At 37.4% G+C, this 20,523-nt stretch overlaps 1 protein-coding gene and 1 long non-coding RNA gene across 4 annotated transcripts in view; one reads left to right on the top strand and one right to left on the bottom strand.

Moving 5' to 3' along the window:
• Nucleotides 1–20,523, top strand: part of LOC140335603 (uncharacterized) — a 40,394-nt gene that overhangs the window by 14,967 nt on the left and 4,904 nt on the right. For both annotated transcript variants that reach the window (XR_011921732.1, XR_011921733.1), the window contains one exon: nucleotides 169–225. This is a non-coding gene — a long non-coding RNA (uncharacterized lncRNA). The remainder of the gene's footprint in view (nucleotides 1–168; nucleotides 226–20,523) is intronic.
• Nucleotides 1,100–20,523, bottom strand: part of MAP3K20 (mitogen-activated protein kinase kinase kinase 20) — a 99,511-nt gene continuing 80,087 nt past the window's right edge. For both annotated transcript variants that reach the window (XM_072418347.1, XM_072418349.1), the window contains exons 16-20: nucleotides 18,783–18,872; nucleotides 8,273–8,389; nucleotides 6,817–6,891; nucleotides 5,043–5,187; nucleotides 1,100–1,971 (exon numbers count right to left, since the gene is read on the bottom strand). In XM_072418347.1, the coding sequence (XP_072274448.1) occupies nucleotides 1,280–1,971; nucleotides 5,043–5,187; nucleotides 6,817–6,891; nucleotides 8,273–8,389; nucleotides 18,783–18,872 (1,119 nt within the window). In that variant the 3' untranslated portion in view covers nucleotides 1,100–1,279. The remainder of the gene's footprint in view (nucleotides 1,972–5,042; nucleotides 5,188–6,816; nucleotides 6,892–8,272; nucleotides 8,390–18,782; nucleotides 18,873–20,523) is intronic.

The raw sequence follows: 20,523 nt of genomic DNA, 5'->3' as shown, positions 1-20,523 counted from the left end.
TTTCCACCTATGTGTGAAAGATGCCTTTTCTGTAAACTCTTTCTAAATGTGATCTCGTCCTTCTCTTTACAGTAGATTGTACAGTTGGGGTTTTGGATATAACTGGTATATATATTTTGTAAAAGACAAATATTTAGTTTTTTTTTTTTTTAATTTTCCTTGTTTTAGCTCTTCCTTGCCAGTACAGACATATTATTCTAGAATGTGCTACTGGAACCCTACAAGGTAAGGTCAACTAACTCTGTCACAGCTCCTCTATCTTCCTGTGGTACACTTGTTTGAGATAAGCACTTTCAAATATGTGTCTATCAATTTCCATTCTATGGTATTGGGCTGCCTTGCTTTATGCCTTTTTTATAGTTTATAATGCTGAACACTTCTAGGCTCTGGTGTTGCTACATGTTTGTAAAGTTTTCAGCCTTTGGGCATGGTCTGATTGAGACCTTCCTGAAGCTCACTTTATATCAGAGTTACGGCAGGTCAATAGCACAGCAAGGAGCTCTGGGAAGGAAAGGATCAGTTTTAGTGAGCTATCAAACAAACCTAATATAAGATAATGTGGACTGTAGAGGTATACTGTTATCCCCCCCCCCCCCCCCCCAAGATTTCTCACACGAAGAGTTGCACTCCTAATCTGAGCTCTAAATTTTACGATATACTACGTTATATTACGATACATCTGAACAACAGACTGCCTCCCCTTAGGCTGGCTGGAGAGTTTGTACAGTGGACAAGTGGATGTAATATTCAGGTGTTTGTTGAAGGGTCCTTTAGAACTGCAAAAAACTGCAGGCAAAATGCTTACTTACTTTTATGTGTCTCTCCCTTGCTGGTTGGATAAGCAATGAGATTCCCCTAAAAAGCAACGTCTTGCTCATCCAGTCCGTAAGTGAGCGACTTATAGACAAAATACGTATTAAATTTTCCTGTTTCGCCCTGCAGAGTGATCCTGTCACCAATGATGTCTTGGTAGTGATAGGGAAGGTAGTATAAAGGCACTACCTGTTATATCAGTGCTAACATGCAACCATAACCTTACAGTAACCAGTAGAAAAAGATAATTTGAAAAAGAAAAAAAAATTACCAAGACCATTAGATATAAGAGGCAATGTTCTTTTATTTCCAAATTGCAATTTATAAAATAACAATTCGTTGTGTGTATGAAAAAATATAAATATATATATAAATTGTCATGGTGCTTTTGATGCTTTAAAAAAATCCAATTAAATTAGATAAAATATTATCATCTTTTAAAATAAATAAATGGTGTAAGTGGATTCTATTGACGACTACGACTAGATGATTTGGTTCTATCCTTTTTTGATTTGATTGGTACGGGTTGCTTAAAATTCTTTTTGGAATATTCAACTTTTATCCAGCCTCCATCATTATTAGCCTTGCTTTCTTCTTCATTAACCTCTTCTTTGGTTGGCACAGGCATCCCAGGTATGTGTTTAGTCTGGCTTGGGCCACTTCTGTGAGGTTTGTAATCATGAGTCCTTGGATGACTTTGGCCCACTGGGTAAGGTTTGTAAAATCTCCCATTGCTTGTTTGCGGACTCTTTCCTCCACTTCTTTGTATGGATGATTTATGAGCATTTTGCTGATAATAGTTCCTGTTTGTCCTATTCTGAGCCCTCTCTCTCTCTGAGGGACTATCTGAAGCTGTGCTAGAAGCACTGCTCCCCTTAGAACTATGAAGAGACAAGGAAGACAAATTTTTACTTAGTCCGAATTGGGTAGGTGATGAACTGCGCGAGTAGGTAATAGGAGTAACTTGTAATGTGGAATTTACACGTGTTCGTCTGACAGCAGCAGCATAGGATGCCTGATTGTGAAGGTATGGTAAAATCTGAGACAGATTGTTAAGGCTGGTGGACTGGGAACGAAGTAAGCCAGGTGGATGCTGTGGAGACCTGTCCATAGCCATCTGACGCATTCTTAACATGTGGATCCAATCGCTGTCAACATCTGTGAAAATACAAATGCCATCAATGAAATGTCATTTACTGTTAAGGTTTGAAGGCAGCCTCTAACAAGATTCTTTTTCTGAGACAGTGTTAGCATACACAAATTAGGGAAGAATTTCTCAACATGGGGCAACCCTTGATATAACTGTCAGGTCTTTGGGGAACCCCCTACTACAATTAATATATCCACAGCTCACGGTATATTAGTGTGACAGTCAGTGAGAAAAATTTGACCCCTACAGATAGCCAAAAAGATCACTGTTGTAAGTTAAATTGACCCAAGAGGCACAAATTGCTCATTACTCAAGGAACCCCCTAGCAACCTTTAAAGGAACCCTGGTTGAGAAAACTGGTGTAGAGTATGCGGCATATATGATACTTACGCCAATCTTTTGGGAATTGGGTCAGATTCACTTTTAAACAATGGTTAGTATAGGCCATCCATTTATCTGACATTTCCCAGTTGGCAGTATTTTTAAAGTTCCTATGTTTAATGTAATATTGTGCAGTAAAAAGCACTATAAATAATTTTTACTTTCAGGTATACTATTTACAGTACAAAAACACCCTGGGAATATTAATAAGGGACCTACATATTACGCAGCACTTTACAAGGATCGTAGTCGTATCACTGGCTGTCCCTCACAATCTAGTGGTGCTCATAATCTAATTTTCCTACCATAGTCATATGTCATCACCACTGTCTAAGGGTAGTTTTTGAGGGGAAGCCAATTAACCTACCTGCATGTTTTTGGGACGAGGGAGGTAACCCGGACCGTCTGGAGGAAATCCACACAAACGCAGGCAGAACATACAAACTCCACGCAGATTCCAATCTTGGACCCAGCGCTTCAAAGGCCCAAGTGCTAACCACTGAGCTTATCATGCTATTTATGAATGCTTTCTTGCAACTTTCACCACATTACACACATTTTTTCTAATTGGATTTACCTAGAAACATTACTGGAACTCATATATAAAAGTTGAGTACAAATATGACCACAACTTTCCATGTCCAAAATGTATTTTTTTTTAAGGATGTCCTGATTTTATTATCCCAGATATATGTATCATTTGAAAAAGGACTTAGTTTCCAATTAATAAAATTACAATATTCACAGGATGTCACTTATAATAAACACATTTAAACTTGAACTCGCAATATAAATCATCCTGTATAAAAGTTTGGAGTGCATTGTTTTAACTCTCAGGGAGCAACAGTGCCACATGGTGGCAACTCAAATGTTCTATCTGCTTTGTTTACTTGTGGATGTTTCAATTTTAACAAAACAAGAAAACTGGAAGCTGCAGAATTGTTCCCAGTATTTTAGAAAAACTATTTCAGCTTCCAGTAATAGGCACTCATTTCCACACCTCTTCACAGCCTGTTGCAAAGTATGTTACAATTGGGCACATCACTTGCTTGCCAGTCACACTTAAGGACCAAATTGGGAAACAGCAGAGAAGAAATCATTAAAAAAAATGAACCAATCAAGCTTTGCATCACTAGTAAACTAGTAAGACATTTCATGCAATGTCCTATGTATCTGTGCTAATACAGCAGACATATTAAGAGATGACCATAGAAAAGTATTTGGTCATCATTAGGGATGAGCGAGCAAAATTGTTAAGTTCGATCTTGCAGCGAATCAGGCCTTTCTCGCTTACCGAACATGTAAGCGGGAACGGCCCTTCTGATTCGCCGTGAGGTCGTGTTCGCAGGTGGTCTATACTCATATAACCTCTCAATAGGGATTCTTTAGTGAGAGGTCATATGAGTTCAGTAGTACGCCTGCGGTCACAGCTGGTTGGAGGCACCTGCCTCCAATCGGCTGTGACGCAGGTTCCCACAGTCCAGGTTCCCACGCTCCCTGGGCTGTACTTATTGTACTTATCAATTTTGCGGACTGATCGGAAGTTCAAGGAAAATTTTGTGAGACTGTCAGAGGCATTCTCGCTCATCCCTAGTCATCATGCTGATGGCTAAAAGTTTCCTACTTATTGTCTAAAAGTAGAAAATGTAATGAAAATTTCAGTTTGTCAGCTTATTACATTCTCTGTATATTAAACTAACAGATTTCAAATTTGCAATTTGTTTTTTTGAGAAGAAAAAAAAAAAAACAGGCTAAGGCTAATTAGCAAAACTTGTCCTCTGCTAGCATGTGATAGAGAAGGATTTGCACTCTGTGTTAAAGCAGTAGTCTCTCTGCAGAAGTAGGGCACACATTCTGCTGGAGCTCTCGAATCCGCTTAAGCTTTGCTGATTGTAAACCTAACAGTCAGACTTGATAAGAAATGTTGTATCTCTGCGGAGTGAAAAATGTTTACTCAAGCTGAAGCTGAAGCTAGTGAAGCTGAGGCTGCTTTCATAAAAAAAAAAAAAAAAAAAAAAAAACTATATCTTTTTAAAGAAAGATAAAAATGTTTTAATCTGAATGAAAAGATGGTCGGTTTATTCAAAATTGATATTTTGGTTGTGGAAGGACAATTCAAAGCCTAATAATTTCTTAAGTCTCTTTATCTTCTATCTAAATCTCTATCGCCTCTTATCACAAATATTGACTCATTTAGTTCAAGGTGAGAGTCCCAATTTTACTTCTACAATCTCTATAATGTAGTATGACTGCAAATTCCAGGCGGGAGGGGAGACTCTTTATAAAGATATCTGAGATGGGAGATTCTCAGAAGTCCTGACATATATAAGAAGCTGCTGGTAAATGATTTACCATGATCTCCCCAGAACAGAAGTATTGCATTAGGGTAGTCAGCATCTATACTATTTAGGATATTTGCCAATAGGAGCTGAGGGTATGTTTAAATATAACAAATTTTAAGCACACATGTGTTGAAGGAGACCTGGAGAGAATGCACTGCTCTGAGCTCTGTATAAATAATAGTTGGCTCTGGAAATAGGCACCAGTCTGTAACAATCACATAGACTATAAATGGTTTTGGTTTATTACCCTCATCTCAAACTGAAAATGTGAACATTTACTACAGGACTGGCTTAATTAAACAGCAAAGCATTTAATCCAGAAATGTGGTGCTCGTTCTGTAATTGAAGAATCTTACCGGAATCATTGCTGGGTTTGCTCTCAGAGTTCAGCAGTGGTGGCTTTATTGCTAGTTGGACTGACTTCACTGCATCTTGTTTTTTCATCTTATTCCAGTCAATTTTATGAATGTGTTTGGTAAATTTAGGAGTTCTGACATCACTCTGTTGGACAAGGAAAAAATACAAACAGCTCTATAAACACTCTGCATATAAATTAACCAAAACACAACAGAGGAAGAAAATAGATACAAAGATACTGGCAATGAATTCTTTATTAGGGGGTGCCGGGCCAGCTGGCTGCTGTCTCCCCATCACTGATTACTATGCTGCCAGTTACAGTTTTCCACATTGTCTCCTAAATGTCTGGAAGATTCTTTATTGTATACTAAAACAGCAGAACAAAATTTACTGATGCCACCTTTTTGCAAATGCCACATTGAAAAATTGGAGTTTTAAAGAGAACCTGTACAATGTATAAACTAGGCAAAGTAACAGGTTTGTTATATGGGGGGGTTACCTTGGACAAGCTGTAATTACCTTCCATGCCTCCAACCCACACCACTTGGATCTGCTGCTAAAGTACTCTGAAATTAATGTGCCAGTTTCAAACTTCTGATGCATGCAGGTTTCAGCAAGCACATTGGCCAATTAGGCACGATGTGCTAAATTATGGAGGGGTGAAACTTGTTCCCCAATCGAAACCAAATGTAAAACCTGATTTGTTTTTGTTCATTTTGTTCAAGTGGGTATCTCATGGTCTGAAAACATCATTAGGTTTCAGAAAGTACTGAACGACCCCCAACTTACATTTGTTAGTGTAAATCCTTTGCCAAAAATGTTTGCTGTTAATACATTGAAAACATTACATTTTCTACATACATCATTTTGTACATAGAAAAGTCCTTTAGCATATGACCTTTGAGTCTATAAGCTACTTCTGGGTCAGTTGTAAAGTACAAAGTTTATTTTTAATTTTATGTTCTGCATTAATAAAAGACCTTTAGACCCATATGGGGAAAGAAAAATGTGCCAAGAGAAGTCATAGGGCTCTCCACTGCTCAGTTTACGAAAGTTATGTCCTATGTAGGTTCCCAATACTGTACAGATTAGCGGTAGATCTGTATATAAATGATGGAGCATGTTGTTTGTAAAGGAGCATTTGGCCTAGATAAAGGTGGTCATCTAAGCTGTCCTCCTCCCCTTTTCCCAATCACCTTTACCTTTTCCTGTCTCAGATGGCATAAGATTTCTGTGTTACTCAGGAGTGCTAGCAGAGCTCTCAGCAGCTGAAGCATTTCTGGTTCCAGTATGGCCAACGCCAGTCAGTGAAGGTGTTCAATTGCTAGAGAGTGAATCAGTCTTTTGCAGTATAGGTGGCACCCCAATCTACTAGATTGTAAGCTCTTCGGGGCAGGGTCCTCTCCTCCTGTATCACTGTCTGTATTAGTCTGTCATTTGCAATCCCTATTTAATGTACAGCGCTGCGTAATATGTTGGCGCTATATAAATCCTGTTTATTAATAATAATAATAATAATGAAGCCAAAGCTTTCTGCTTTACCCCAACCCCTATCACTTTGGCATGCATAGCCCCTGACAGGCTCTGGGAGGAAAAATGACAACATTTGACTATCTGATATTATATATAGGCCAAAGCCAGCATAAGAATTATTAATGAGAGTTTTTATTTTGTTATATACTAAAGAGGTTCTGGTTCCCTACAAGGCATGGGGCGAGATGATCATTTATTCTAATAGTTCCGCAGCTTCTTTGAGTAAATATTGCAACTTACTTCATAGGTAACTGTGCACTCCACCGACTCATTTTCAGCTATCCCAACAATCCATTTCTCCATTACAAACGGTGGCTGTAGAAAAAAACACAACATACGAATGTAGACATTTTAGGTTTAAATTTTAAAAAAAAATAGTCCAGGCACAGTGCAAATGATCCTATTATGGTGTCTAAATATTGTATCTTTACATGGAGTAGATGAAGCCACAGTTGCTCTAAACATATGACTCTTCTACCCACCTAAATGTGCCACAAACTAGGATTTTTATGATGCTTAAAGAACACTGCATGTTTAGGATAACTGAGCCACCATCCATTCTCGTGTGTGTGTACTGGGCCAATCAAACAAATGGGTTTTCACAAATGAGCATTTGTGGGTGGAAAACCATAAGTGTGAATGTGGCCAGGCAGCAGACGTTCAAATGGATTCAAGAGAGTGTCAGTGGACTGGCAGCCTTGTAAGTAAAAAGTTTGATAGAGAGGGGCTTAAAGATAAACTCTAGATGTCCCATTCAATATAATCAAGAAATAAAGTAAGTATTGCTCCACTTTCTACTCTGCCTAAACTAAATGAGTAGGTATTCTTTACTAAGGCCCTTTACTAAAGCTCTCCAAGACTGGATAAGATAGACTATCATTGATAAATCTGGGTGATCTAACAAATGGAATGGATCTGATCCAGGATTGAAAATATTTGCCAAATTGTATCAAATGATTTTAGAAAATTAATTCCAGATTTGCTGGATCATCCAGGTTCTCCCATGATAATTTATGTTCTCCAGTATTGGAGAGCTTTAATAAATCCGGACCAATGTTCAGGGGAGGGGCACAAATGACTTAATTTATTAGCTGATGAGAGTTTCAGCTTTTAATGCAGTGCTGCAAGGGCAAGAATTTTGTCCCAAAGATTTCTTTGAGAATCTTCCTTTGTTGCTTATATTTTGCAAAATTGCTGCGTGAATATTGGTTGTCTAAACAAAAGCCAAAAGATGTCTACCCAAGTGACACTGGGAAGTAGGGAGCTATCATCACAAAATGTTACAAAAAAATTAAAATAATGCAAATACATAAGATCTCGGAAAACACATCAAATTCTAAAGGCCAATGATTATAGTAACGAATCAAGGTATGTGCACATTGGACATATTCTTCCCCATGAAATACATGGACAATTTTATATGCAGGCCTGCAGTACAGCTTACATGGCAGGCTCATACTGTATCTATGCAGATGAAAAAAATGAGACATTTTACAGCACACAAAGGCTCCCTTCATTTTTGTTATGACACTTTCATGCCTTTTCCAAAAGATGAAAATAATTAGAATTTTAACATATTGTTACACTGTAAAATACGCTAAGTATATTGTGTTAAAAAAAAGAATAGAAAATGGAATTATGGAAAATGCGTTATAAGCTCAGTGGGGATAATGTGCTGGCTTTTAACATCACTTACTTTAGTCATCCTCAGCACCTCAGATTCTGCCTGACTTCTGCTGAATGTCACGTCCTTTATGTATGTCACAGCAATTTCATCTCCATCCAATTCAATGTACATTTTCCATTTGCAGTCCTAAGATTAAGAGAGACCATTTTAATTAGGAAACAAGAAAATAGCATCTTTTAAATAGCTTTCTATATATAGAGCTAACACAATGCAACACAGACACAAGGCTTACTACATTTAGTGCCCCTAATAGATTATACCATTGTATTATACAAGTTACAAAAAAGATTCTGTGTATTAATTGGCTGTAACTACCCATGTACTGATATTACTGACCAGTAATAGCATTAAGAGGCACAGTCATAAAAATGGTTGGAAAAATCAGCAATGAAAGGCTGCTCTTCAGCATTTTCCCCACTTATTTCCATTGTTTAACATTGTTTTAATGGTACTGTATCAAATAACGATGCTATCCCTGGGGATCAATGGCAATATCAATGGCTCACCATATAAAATAGTAAGGTATTAAAAGCAACTGATACCAGGAAATGTAACACTGACCTTGGTACACTAGATGATCAAAAGTTTGAGGACACCTCATCAATATTAGTTTGTTGGACTTTCCTTTCTAAAACAATGGGAATTAATATGGAGTTGGTTTGGCTTTAAGGAGTTGGTTTGGCTTTGCAGTTAAAGCAGCCTCCACTCCTCTGGGAAGCAGTTTTATAAGATTTTGATGTGTCTGTGGGATTTTACACCCATTTGGTCAAAAGAGCATTTGTGGCAATAGAGATATCGGATGAAAAGATTTGGCTTGCAATTCCAATTCACCCCAAAGGCATTTAATGATGTTGAGGTTTTAGGGCTCTGCAGAGGACACTTGAGTATTTACAGCAAATTTATCACACCATGTTTTTTTGGACCTGGTTTTGTGCACCAGGACACATACATATCAGAACATAAATGGTCGTTCCCTGTTGCCATAAGGCTTGAGAGGCACAACTGTTTAAAATGTCTTTAAATGCTATATTATTATCAATACCTTTCATTGAAAACAACTAAATTCAGTAGCTTGGTATATTGGCCATATTGGTAGGTGTGATGGATGGTCAGATGCTCACAAACGTTTGGCTAATAACTTTGGCTATGAACAAGGAAAATGTTACAAAGCAATTGTTTTCCCAAAAAGAATTGAGATTCAGACACTACCTAAAAGGCAGTAAATGTGACCCAATTGGGTGAATTTGAATGGCAGACAAGCAGAACAATGACCTTTCCCAACATTATTACAGTGAATGTCACTAGGTGTTCACAAAATGTTGTTTAATAAACACATCACATCAATGTATTGGGGTAAGTCCTGGAGTTTTACTGGAGTTACAGATTGTTCCTTGTAAATACCACTGGCAAAAAAAGGATAGCTCACACCCAGGCTCGTAATCTGACAACTCTGGGGTTTCTGTGTAGGTGTGAACTCCTAGGGCCTGTTTAAATTTAAACAAGCCTGTCTAACAAAATTGTTACTTTTGAACATTCTGCATCTGGAGCATAAAGCAGTAACTGTTCCTCAAATGAGCTCCTAATCTAATGTCCCTACCATGGTCATATGTCATTACCACACTGTAAGGACAATTTCTGAGGGCAAGCCAATTAACCTAACCATGTTTTTTGAATGTGGGGGATAATCGGAGTACCCGGAGGAACAGACGCAAATATGGGGAGATCCTGCAAACTCCATGCCAGTGTCCTGGCCGAGATTGGAAGCTGGGACCTAGCGGTGCAGAGTGCTAATATCTGAGCCAACCATGCTGTTTAAATGTCCAATTTTCTGCATCTCACTATCTCTAGTCTCCACTACTATTACAAGGTAACAATGACATTTTTAAGAGAAGTTGGTCCACACAAAGTGGATTTCTACCCTCTGCCTATTTGGAAATATATTTAATCGTCATGTTTTGTAACTGGAGTTCAGCTTTAAGCTTACCCTATACTTCCCCAAAGGTAGGGTGGCATGCAAGGACCAAGCGAGTTGTAGACATCCAAAACAGGATTCAATTAAGCTTCTTTTGCTGACTAACAAGGTTGAGCATTAACAAGCAATAAGGATATTTTATTATTTTATTGAGCTAATTGCCCTTTCAACTACATACTGTTCAAATTGGCTAAAATTAAAAGAGCACTCATCATTTTTGCTTTGACACAAAGTAATATTATTGTAGATTATGCAGATACATTCTCCACAAGTAATAAGAGTATGCTGGCATTACTGATATTAAATTCTAAATTAAACCATCACTTCTTTCTTTTAGGTAATTATCCATTTAACATAGATATCTATCCATGAGGCTCAGTAAAAGAGTATTGTGAGTGAGAAGGAAAAAAGTAGGCTTTTGTAGGGCAAGAGTATGTTGTTGTTTTTTTTTTTTTAATGAAATTTTTTTTTTTTTAAACATCCTAAAAAACTAGACAATGTACTAATATAAGTACGATGTCATGATAAGACTAGCACATCAATATCAGCCCGGGGCTAAGTATAGATGACTATTGTCTAGTTTTTTTAGGATGTTTAAATAAATTTACAAATTTCTTTTAAAAAACATACTCTTGCCCTACAAAAGCCTACTTTTTTCCTTCTCTCTCACTCACAATACTCTTTCAATCTAGGCTGGGCAAACTGGAGTTAACTCCCCTTTTGAACCCTCTAAAAGTTCTCTTCCTTTGGTGGAACATACTCCTTAGCATGAGGCTCAGTATTTAAAGAGTGACTGACTTTCTAATAAAAAAGCCTATCACTGTCTGCATGCTTGCGTACAACCTGGGAAATAGAGTAATTAGGATATCTATGTTGTGGAAGAACATAGATTTCTGAAATATTTAGCTGTGTGCGTAATCTGACCTCTCCTCATAATACACAGCAAAACCTTGAAAAAATGCATTTTAAGTAATGGACAGACATAAAGTTTAGATTTGAAAAAACTATAGCTTCCCTTTAAATGTTATTCTTTTTAATATATAAAAAAACAGGTTTGTAGCTTGTTTATACCTTTTTACAAAATTTAGTGGTAAAAATAATGAAAATTTTGACATCCTTATGAGTGTTACCTTTTCAAAGCCATTAATATTTCTTAAAGCACACTGAACAATGATCAAGTTCACACTGGGATAATATGACTCCAGGAGTGTGCTTAGGGGCTCTAGAGATTTACCAGGAGTGACTCATGGGGCCCACTTATTTTTGATTGAATTGTCCTAAATGGCTTTTGTAGGATTGGGATTGAGATGATCAAAGCCCTAAAGATCCAGTGCGGTTTACAATACAATTCCCCTGGGGTAAACTATGGTTTATCCTCAATAAGTGATAGAAAGCCATTATTGTACTACTGCTATAAGATATTAAATACTTTATTGTAATATATGCCATATTATTGTGTGTATTGTGTGATGGATCTTTCTGTAGTAAAGCGTGCAATGATTGTGAATGCATGGAAAAAGTACATGTGGACCTTTACTACTGCTTTCCTTACAACGAACAAGGAAAATCTAATTTGCCATGAAAAACAACTGGGTAAAATAAAATGAGAACAATACATGTGGAAAAAGAACATTTCATCATTTTCATAGTTAACAAATAGTAAGTCAATACATGGTCATGGGTCAGCAAATTCCCTTATTCGCCTGTGAGGCATGCAAAGCATTGATCAACAATTAATTTCAAGCATGTAGGTTATAGAAGCTTAAAGATGTGATGGATTAATCTAGCATAAAAATGCACAATGTGCTATGAATAATGATTTTCACAATGCTGAATGACTCCGTCATTTAAAAAAAAAAAAAATTACATCTAACAAATGTGATGTAGGTTTTGTGTCACATTCAATTATCAGTCTGTAGTTTAACAGAAGTGCAGCATTTTACGTCGAATTAAGAGTTTTTTTTTTACGGAATAACTAAATGATTACTTGCTGAAATTTATGAACCTGGCCTTAAAAATGCAAAAAGGAAGACGTGTGGTGTTAAAGTAATATTCTAGCCTAACTTTCATTTTAAGTTTTGGATAGAGTGGAGAATGGTTAGCACTCTTGTTCTTAGGGGTGTAATGAACTTTGGATCCCCCCACTTACCGGTGCTGTACTGCCATCATCAGAGGCTAGAAGTTGCTCTCCTTGTATCTTTTCATGGCTGCTGTTGTGTTTGGATAGTTAAGGAGGTGGTCAGGAAAAGATGTACCGAGAGCAGCCTGCTGTCACCATTGGCAGAAGAGATGTAGAGCAGTGCAGGAATGCTTGGCAGGCGAAAGTGACACTAAAAACCTTGGCCAAGTCTTGTCTGGACATCCTTCATGGTGATTGAAGGTTGCTGGGGTGCCCAGTTATGCCCTCTTTTTTTTTTTTTTTTTTTTTCTTACTAAATTGTTGTCTTGTACAATGATTGCCACTAGATCAGCATATTAGGGGAAGTCTATCAATAATATGCCAAACTGGGGTGTTGAAAGTAGTAGGAAAGTCCTCTATGGCTAAGGATACATGAAGAAATGCATTAATACTTGCACATCCTATGTCCTACTCTCTTAGATTGTACGCTCTTCTGGGCAGGGTCTTTTCCTCCTGTGTCACTGTGTCATTTGCAACCCCTATTTAATGTAAAGCGCTGCGTAATTTGTTGGTGCTATATAAATACTGTTTAATTATAATAATAAAACACATGTACATGTACATTAAATGCCTAAAAGTGAAAGCAGCCTAGTACTGTACAGCTTTTGTAATGTGCAGCCAGCTGGGCAGTGTCTAAATTATGTCCAATGGTTTACACAGGGTTTTACAAAATCGTCAAGCTCTTTTAGCAACTTAAACGGCATCATGCGATGTGCACATAAGTAATTTTAATGAAAAGTGTAATCTGATTGGTTAGCATGACTTACAGAATACAGCTAACCCTTAACAAAGCCGCCATGTCGGGCCAGGTATATTTTTCTCTAGAGCGCCGTAGGCAGTGCTATACAACCCTATCTATTTACAGCGCTGTCCAAAACTTTAAGGCCAACAGCTGCGGTAACCTTTTTTCCACCCACACTGAATAGCCAATTCAGTTTTTTTCAAACCAGTAGAAAGGAACAGGCATTTTTCAAGATGAAAAATAATTCTAAAATAAAGGAAAAAAAACACAAAATTCCCCCCGCTACTAATAAAAGTAGTTTCATGATAATGATGTAAGCTTCCGTTGGCTGTTGTAAATTCTTTGCTATTATCAAGCTCAGCTGCTGAGACCTGCTGTTTTCCGAGTCATAACAGTTACGGCACCTGGGTTATTTATCATTATGTTAAACCCAGTTTCACTTTATTCTTTCGGATTTTAAAAGCTCCATAATACAAGTGAGGATAATTTGCTCCTCTTCTTTCATAGCTGGCATGTCACGACCCTCCACAGCTTTGTCTCATGAGACAGTCTTATGAAAAAAAAAAAAATTAAACCCACCATGCAAAGATGTCTCTCCCAAAAATTCCATTAATAGTCCTCTCTTAGCACATGTAGGTTCCAGGGTCTGGGTCTAAAGGATGTTTTAATCTCTTCAGGAAAACAATGTCTCATAATGATGTAAAGGACTACTGCGGCACTGATGTAAAATCATAAATTATTCAGCACCTTTCACTTGGCACCACTGTGATATCCTCATTAGCAGTGGCTCACAGTGTCTGTCAGATGGTGTCCATACGAATGCCGGCATCACATTGTCTTTGAGATGTGCAGCTGGTTCCATGACACTGCCAGTATATGAAAACATGACGCCAGTTTGTTTTATTTAGTGCTAAACCTTCCAGTTTGTAAAAACAAGGCTGACACAGAGCCTGACATGAGGCAGTGAAAATAATTAGCTCCCATTTTCTCAGGCTCCTATTTCCTTCTCCCTGCTGCGTTTTCTTTCCACTAAACCACCACATGTCAGTCGAAATGGGAGGCAATTAGTGGGCTCATTTCAGTCCCCACAACTGTGCTGAAAAGAAAGTATTTATGATGGCACAATGAACAGCTGAAAGATTAAATAACATTTGCCTTTTGAAAAGAAAATGACTTCAAGCTAAATGGCCAATTTTTGATTATTCTCAAACAAGCTTAGAGTAGTTGTTTTTTTTTTTTTTTTTCTTACTGCAAGAAAGGAAAATGAGTCATTTTTTTAGGTGGAAGAATCAAATAAATCTTGACACTGTAATGCAAATGACTGATGTTTTATTGCAAAATATGTAAATGTATTATACCCTTAACAATAGCGCGTGTCTGAGGTCAGGCGGGATTGGTACTAACTAGACACTGCGCAGACAAGGTTACTACAAGATTGCAATTTTTTTTTCTATGTGTGTTGCCGACGTCTGAAACAAGGCCTTTGGGTATTCTTAAAGATTAAATGGAATCAAGACAAATGAAGCATACTTTTTAATGGCACAAAACACGTTTCAGAATGGCAAATAGTTCTGAAAACATCTTGGCTGACATGTTTATAAAGGTCCTGACGAGTTGATGACATGGAGCTTGAATTAGGAAGGGCAGGATTCTTTTTTCTCTACAAGGTACTTTTAATTAGCATTCAGAGATTCAATGTCTTACAAGTTTAATATGTTAGGTTCCTTTTTTATTATAATTTCATGAGGCTTAATTTCTTTTCTTTCATTTTTTTCTTTTTGTGTACAGTGTTTTGTGCAATATAATTATAAAAGATAAAACAAACACAGCTTGATATATACTCAGTCTTTGTGCTTTATCTAAGCATTTTCAAGAGAACTTAATGCAATTGATTCCTTCATGTTGGAGGCGTAAAGAGGTGAATGAGTCTGAAGCAGATATGCAATAACTTTCTACTGGTTCTAAGCCAGTTTTCAAAACTACCATCTACTATGGTTTGGTAGGGCCTACATACCATGAACTGTCTCCTGTCCAGTCATAGAAAGGCTGCATTCTTTAATGTTCTTCAACGTTTAAAGTAAAAACAGAGGACCATACTCAAAGAAAAATGTTTTATTTTTTTTAAACCTATTTAAAAGGAACTTGTAGAAATATGCAAGCTTACCTGTTTACAAAGACGTAGGCTCCAAAGCAGTACTCTTGATCCTGCCTTGCCAAACTTGTAAGTCATTGGCCCTGATTTAATAAAGCTCTCCAAGACCGGAGAAAATAGACTATGAGTGAACCTGGATGATCCAGGAAACATTGAATGAATTTCTAAAAATTATTTGCTATTATTTGCCAAAAGTTTTCAGTCCTACACTAAATTGATTCATTATAGACAGCCATGATAAATCAGGCCCAATGACTCTGCACAAATATGGGAGAAGTTATGTCTGAACCACATACTCTTTCCAAGTGACCAACTGGGTCCTGAAGCAATTATAGGGATGACAGCCTAGGGAGCATGCATACTATGGTACAATTGCAATCCTAATTATCACTGGTAAGATCATAATGGATACAGGACATGTAACTGCTTGAATGTATTGTTCCCACACTGGGTGAGCAGATACATCAGTCTCCCATTGGGGACTTATATTTTAAAGCATTTTTTTGGAGCAAGTGAATGATACCATTCTAATTCAGCTAGTGAAGGAATGAAACATAGAATACATCTGAGTGTTCACCAGCACATGGGTGATTCAGTCATTGGCGATTTCCAATGTGCTATATGACCACAAGTGTGACATATGACATATCATGTGACATGATCCTAAAGCAAGACAGCCTGTCATAATCAAAAGGAAGCACTCGGAAATCATTTTCTATTATATTTTTTGCATTAGGAGAAAATTTGGGCATTATTTAAGCAACTCAAATCAAGCCTTAATTTGTGAAAGAATGTTTACCCGGAGAACATTCGATTGCATCATGGGATTAGGAAGGATTTTTTTCTGAGTGGTTGAACTTTATGGATTTATGTCTTTTGTCATCCTAACTATGTAAGGGGAAAGAATGAATATTACATGGGATTTTTTTTCCACAGGCTCATCAAGTTGGAAAGTTTCTCTTGACTTGCTATTGTTTGCACGTGATACAACCTGGTAAGATATTTACCATTTTGTATCTGCTATGGGAAAAAAGGCCAATAATCCAGACATGCAATATTTATGTCACATGCTGTGTGAGAATATTAATGAATATCTATTATAAGTAACAAATTTTGGTGCCTGTAATTTGCTGATCTCATTCCAAAATGCTTGTTTTCCGGCTGCCAGGGTGATCACTTGGTATCAGTTGAAAAGCTTACTGTACCTGGAACAAGTATGTAGCTCAAGAATTCTGACTGCACACTGACTTTACAGACTGCATACTTGCTCTGGGTCTAGCTCAGTAAGTGGGAGAGCCAGTAAACTAGCATTTTTTAGAACAAGATTAGCAATGGTTGCCCTTTTATTACAGATTTACTATAACCCAAACACACCATCTGTAGACTGTGGATAGATAATAGATATGATTTAGTCTACATTCTAGTAGATTGATCTACTTGTGTGTCATTATCTCTCTTTAAAAACAAGCAAGTTTATTTACTTATAACTGGCATTCCCTCATGTAATTTTTTTTTATTTTCATTTTCTTATTATATAAGGCCATTCCATAAAAAAAAAAAAAAAAAAAAAAAAAAAAAAAAAAGCTTCTAGACTTCTACTCCGGTGGTAGTTTTGATCTTCTGGCTTTAATGCCTTGGGTCAGTAACAACAATATAATAGAATAGGACTTTTGACTTTTCTTTGACATTGTCAATCTGTATACTTGATACATATCAGACATTCATGTTATATTGAAGCCATTCAACTAGAATTTTAAGAAAAAAAGAAATCAAATCTACTCATAAAATGAAACAGGGAAAATGTATGGGAAACACAATTTTACTATGTTGTCCTTTTAATTTTGTGGTTGACATATAAAAGTCTATAGACTGCTTATCTTCCTTGCGGAGAATATGTGTATGTCTGTGAAAGTGGTCTTTGTGGGATAAATTCCAGTCTTGGTGCATTGGTTCAGCTAGAGCTAATGAGTGTGGATACTGCAGAACTAGTATGAACCCAGGCCAGGCCAGTGACACACCTGAGCCAGGTAATAGACATGTACTGCGCATGCGAGCAGTTGTGACCTCAGGAACATCTGCTCTTCCAGATTTATTCAGTATCATTGCCCCTTTTGCCGGCAAATCATAAGATAGCCTCTTAATTGCCCTTGGCTATTTAGCTGGATCAGACACAGCACTCAGCGTTCTTACAACGTGTCTCCATTATTGCTGAGCCAGCTAGCTCTGCCGAGCATTTGCAATACACCTGTCTGCTAATTGAGTGCTTTCCCAGTACAGCTCCTAACCCCTTGTCATCCAGTGTGTTGTTTCCCTTGTGCTGTTCCAGTGTTCCCATGTCTACGGTGACCCCCTGTGTCTCCGCTGACCTCCATGCCACCTATCCCTCCTGTCACTTCCTGTGTCCCCATGTTCCCTGTGTCCTCAGCGTCTATTTCTTTGCATTTCTGGCTCTTGACCACTGGCTTTTGTTCCCAACTTTTCTTGTTTGCTGCCTGCCTTGACCCTGGCCTTCTTCGACTATTCTCTTGCTTACAGATTTGTTATAGTGCATTGTCCTACCTACCCTGGTGTGCCCAAGGACCACAACCTGGCAGCAGTCTGCAGCACAGCATCCCTACCACTAGAGGATTTGGAGAGACCAGGCTGCTGCTTAGATTCTGCACCTTGGCTCCTTCCAGGGTTCACTCCACTATTGTGCAAGCCATGATGCCCCCTAGAGATTCCATCTCTCCCAGCGTGACAATGCTGCTGTACTGTACTTAGGATAACTTCTACAAAGTCAAAACACCTACACTAGTTGCAAATGTAAATGATTTACACATGTTTATAAACTAGTGTAATTTAATGCCAGCTTTTAGAAGAAAGTATACTAGTATTCCATCTGCCTGCTCTGTTCTTCAGGTTGATTCTCTTGCTATGTGCCCTAACCCTGCTCTTTGAGCCCCAGGAACCACTTTATGGAGATATTACAGATATTTTCTTATTATAATGCTAAATTGGAAGTTTTAATTCTTTAGATATTCAGTAGAGCTTAGGAGTAGCTGTTTAATTTTAATTTCACTCCCTATTATTTCCCACATTATCCTTTTTTTCTCTCATGTTTTTTTCAATAAAATTTAACATTCGAAAAACAAAAAAAGTAAAATGTTCATACATACTAATAAAGGGTCCAATCAAAGTCCAGAAGCTATTTTTCGAATGCAAACTAAAATTAAATACCTAGAGAAGCGGCTATGGGCAACTCATATTTTTTTTCTTCTGTTTATAATTTGCAAGGTGCAATTTGAAATTAACAAATTATTCCAGGCCATATGTAAGAAAATATACTAGGAATTATACAAATTCAGCCAGTAGGAAAGTGTCTGTAAACATCCCACTTATCCCATTAGGAGCTGTCTAAATCCCACAGTAATAAGAAGGTGACACATCAAGCCATTAGACACTGTACAGAGATTTATCATTATAGACACTTACCTCTGGGCTCTTACCGGATTTCAAATGGTAACCAAACACAAGTTCTAAGTTCACAATCTTTTCTTCCTCTTCATTTTCTATAGCAAGATCCTGCAGCACAGATGGAGTAATTTGTGTCACTTCTATTGTGAATCTTTTTTTAGCTTAACAGACAACATTCAGTTTATCACAGCCAACAGCTGAAATGTTTCTTTAACAACTATTTTCAGTCTCGCAGTTGACATCACGGCTGAGGATAGTTGCCTCCCACACAATCAAATAATGGGAACAATGCTCTATCCTTAATGTATTTCAAAGCACAGAATCTGAGAAAAAACAGGTGCATTCTTGGAGTGAGCCTGTCCAAAAATACTTCCCAGAAGATGCACTGTATTAAAGCACAATTTAAACTGCACTGCAATTACAATTTCCATTGGGAATCTGAGTAACAATTTTAGGAGTATTTTACAAATTACACTTTTTCAGTGTTTTCATTTATCTGTAGAATGAGAGACAATTTCTGCTTTGCCAATAACAGTGAATTAAGGGGCAGGTGCCTGAAATCAGATGATTTGTGACTTCTAGTAGTACTTTGTATATTGTAAAGTGGACCTAAACTTGCATCATGCATTTTTATTTTTATTGCTAGCTAGGTAATAATATTTTTTAGAGATTATTGAGCCTCTTACATAAACTGTATGTATCAGATTCATCTTCATCTGTCTGAATCAAACACATAATGTTCAGTATGTGTTGACTGTGTACTATAAAGGATTATATTAAAGAAGAGCCGGGTTCTTTAATTGCAGAGCTGGGTGGAGCTGCCTCCAACCTGTACTGAGGAATGCTCCAGCATGCAAAGTGGTAGGAGGTCCAGATTTGATAAAAGGTTCATAACTGTAAGAAAAAAGTGGGATATGAACTAGTGCTGCTGTCTAGACAATGCTCAGTTCCTAGGTTTTGGCCTGCTTTAAGGTCTGTGTCATTGTCTTCCTAAAATGGTTGGAATGGCAAAATATATATTTTTTTGGGACATTGTGTGTTCCATTGAGCAGAGTTAGACATATGGAACTGGAAACCTTTGAAAAATAGGAAAGGCCTCCCCTACACAGTTGTTGCCGAGACTGTTTTCTTTATTGGATGATTTACTTTCTCTATTTGGCTTTGGATACACTAGCAAGAAAGCTAAATGCAGTGTTGAAATTCACATAGGGTAATTGTTTTGTCTGACAAAATATTTATATTTCTCTCCGGCCACATTTGTCGTTCATACATTATTCATTCAACACAGCCTGGAGGGTAACACAATTTTCTCTTAAGAATACAATGGTGTCATATCCCTGACAAATGCTCACTGATTGGACAATGACGGCGCAGAAACACAATGAAACTTCATTAGCTCCATGAACTGTTTTTAGCTGTGTATCTGCTTGAATTTTAAAATTAAAGCTGATGCCTCAAATGGAAAACCAGATTGTTTTATTAAAATGTGCTGCTGAAAATCTGAAATACAATCAGTTATTATATTACCTTTTTAATGGGCGATTAGCCAATTTATTGCCCATGAATGAGTGCCCACACACCAACAATAAGATTCAAATCTTTGCAATCATTGATCATGCCTGTAGGTATGATTTTATTCCCGGAGAGTGGTGGCTGTTTTCTAAATTACAGTGCAGTTAGTTTATGGGAACATATAACAAAATGCTTTAAGAAGTTTTAAAGGAGTGGTTTTAGCTTAAAAAACAGAGACAAGAAAAGT

This window comes from Pyxicephalus adspersus, chromosome 7, assembly GCF_032062135.1.
Source record: "Pyxicephalus adspersus chromosome 7, UCB_Pads_2.0, whole genome shotgun sequence".
In the NCBI taxonomy this organism is placed as follows: Eukaryota; Metazoa; Chordata; class Amphibia; order Anura; family Pyxicephalidae; genus Pyxicephalus; species Pyxicephalus adspersus.
Note: the sequence above shows the minus strand (reverse complement) of the source record. Positions and strands in the feature narration are given on the sequence as shown.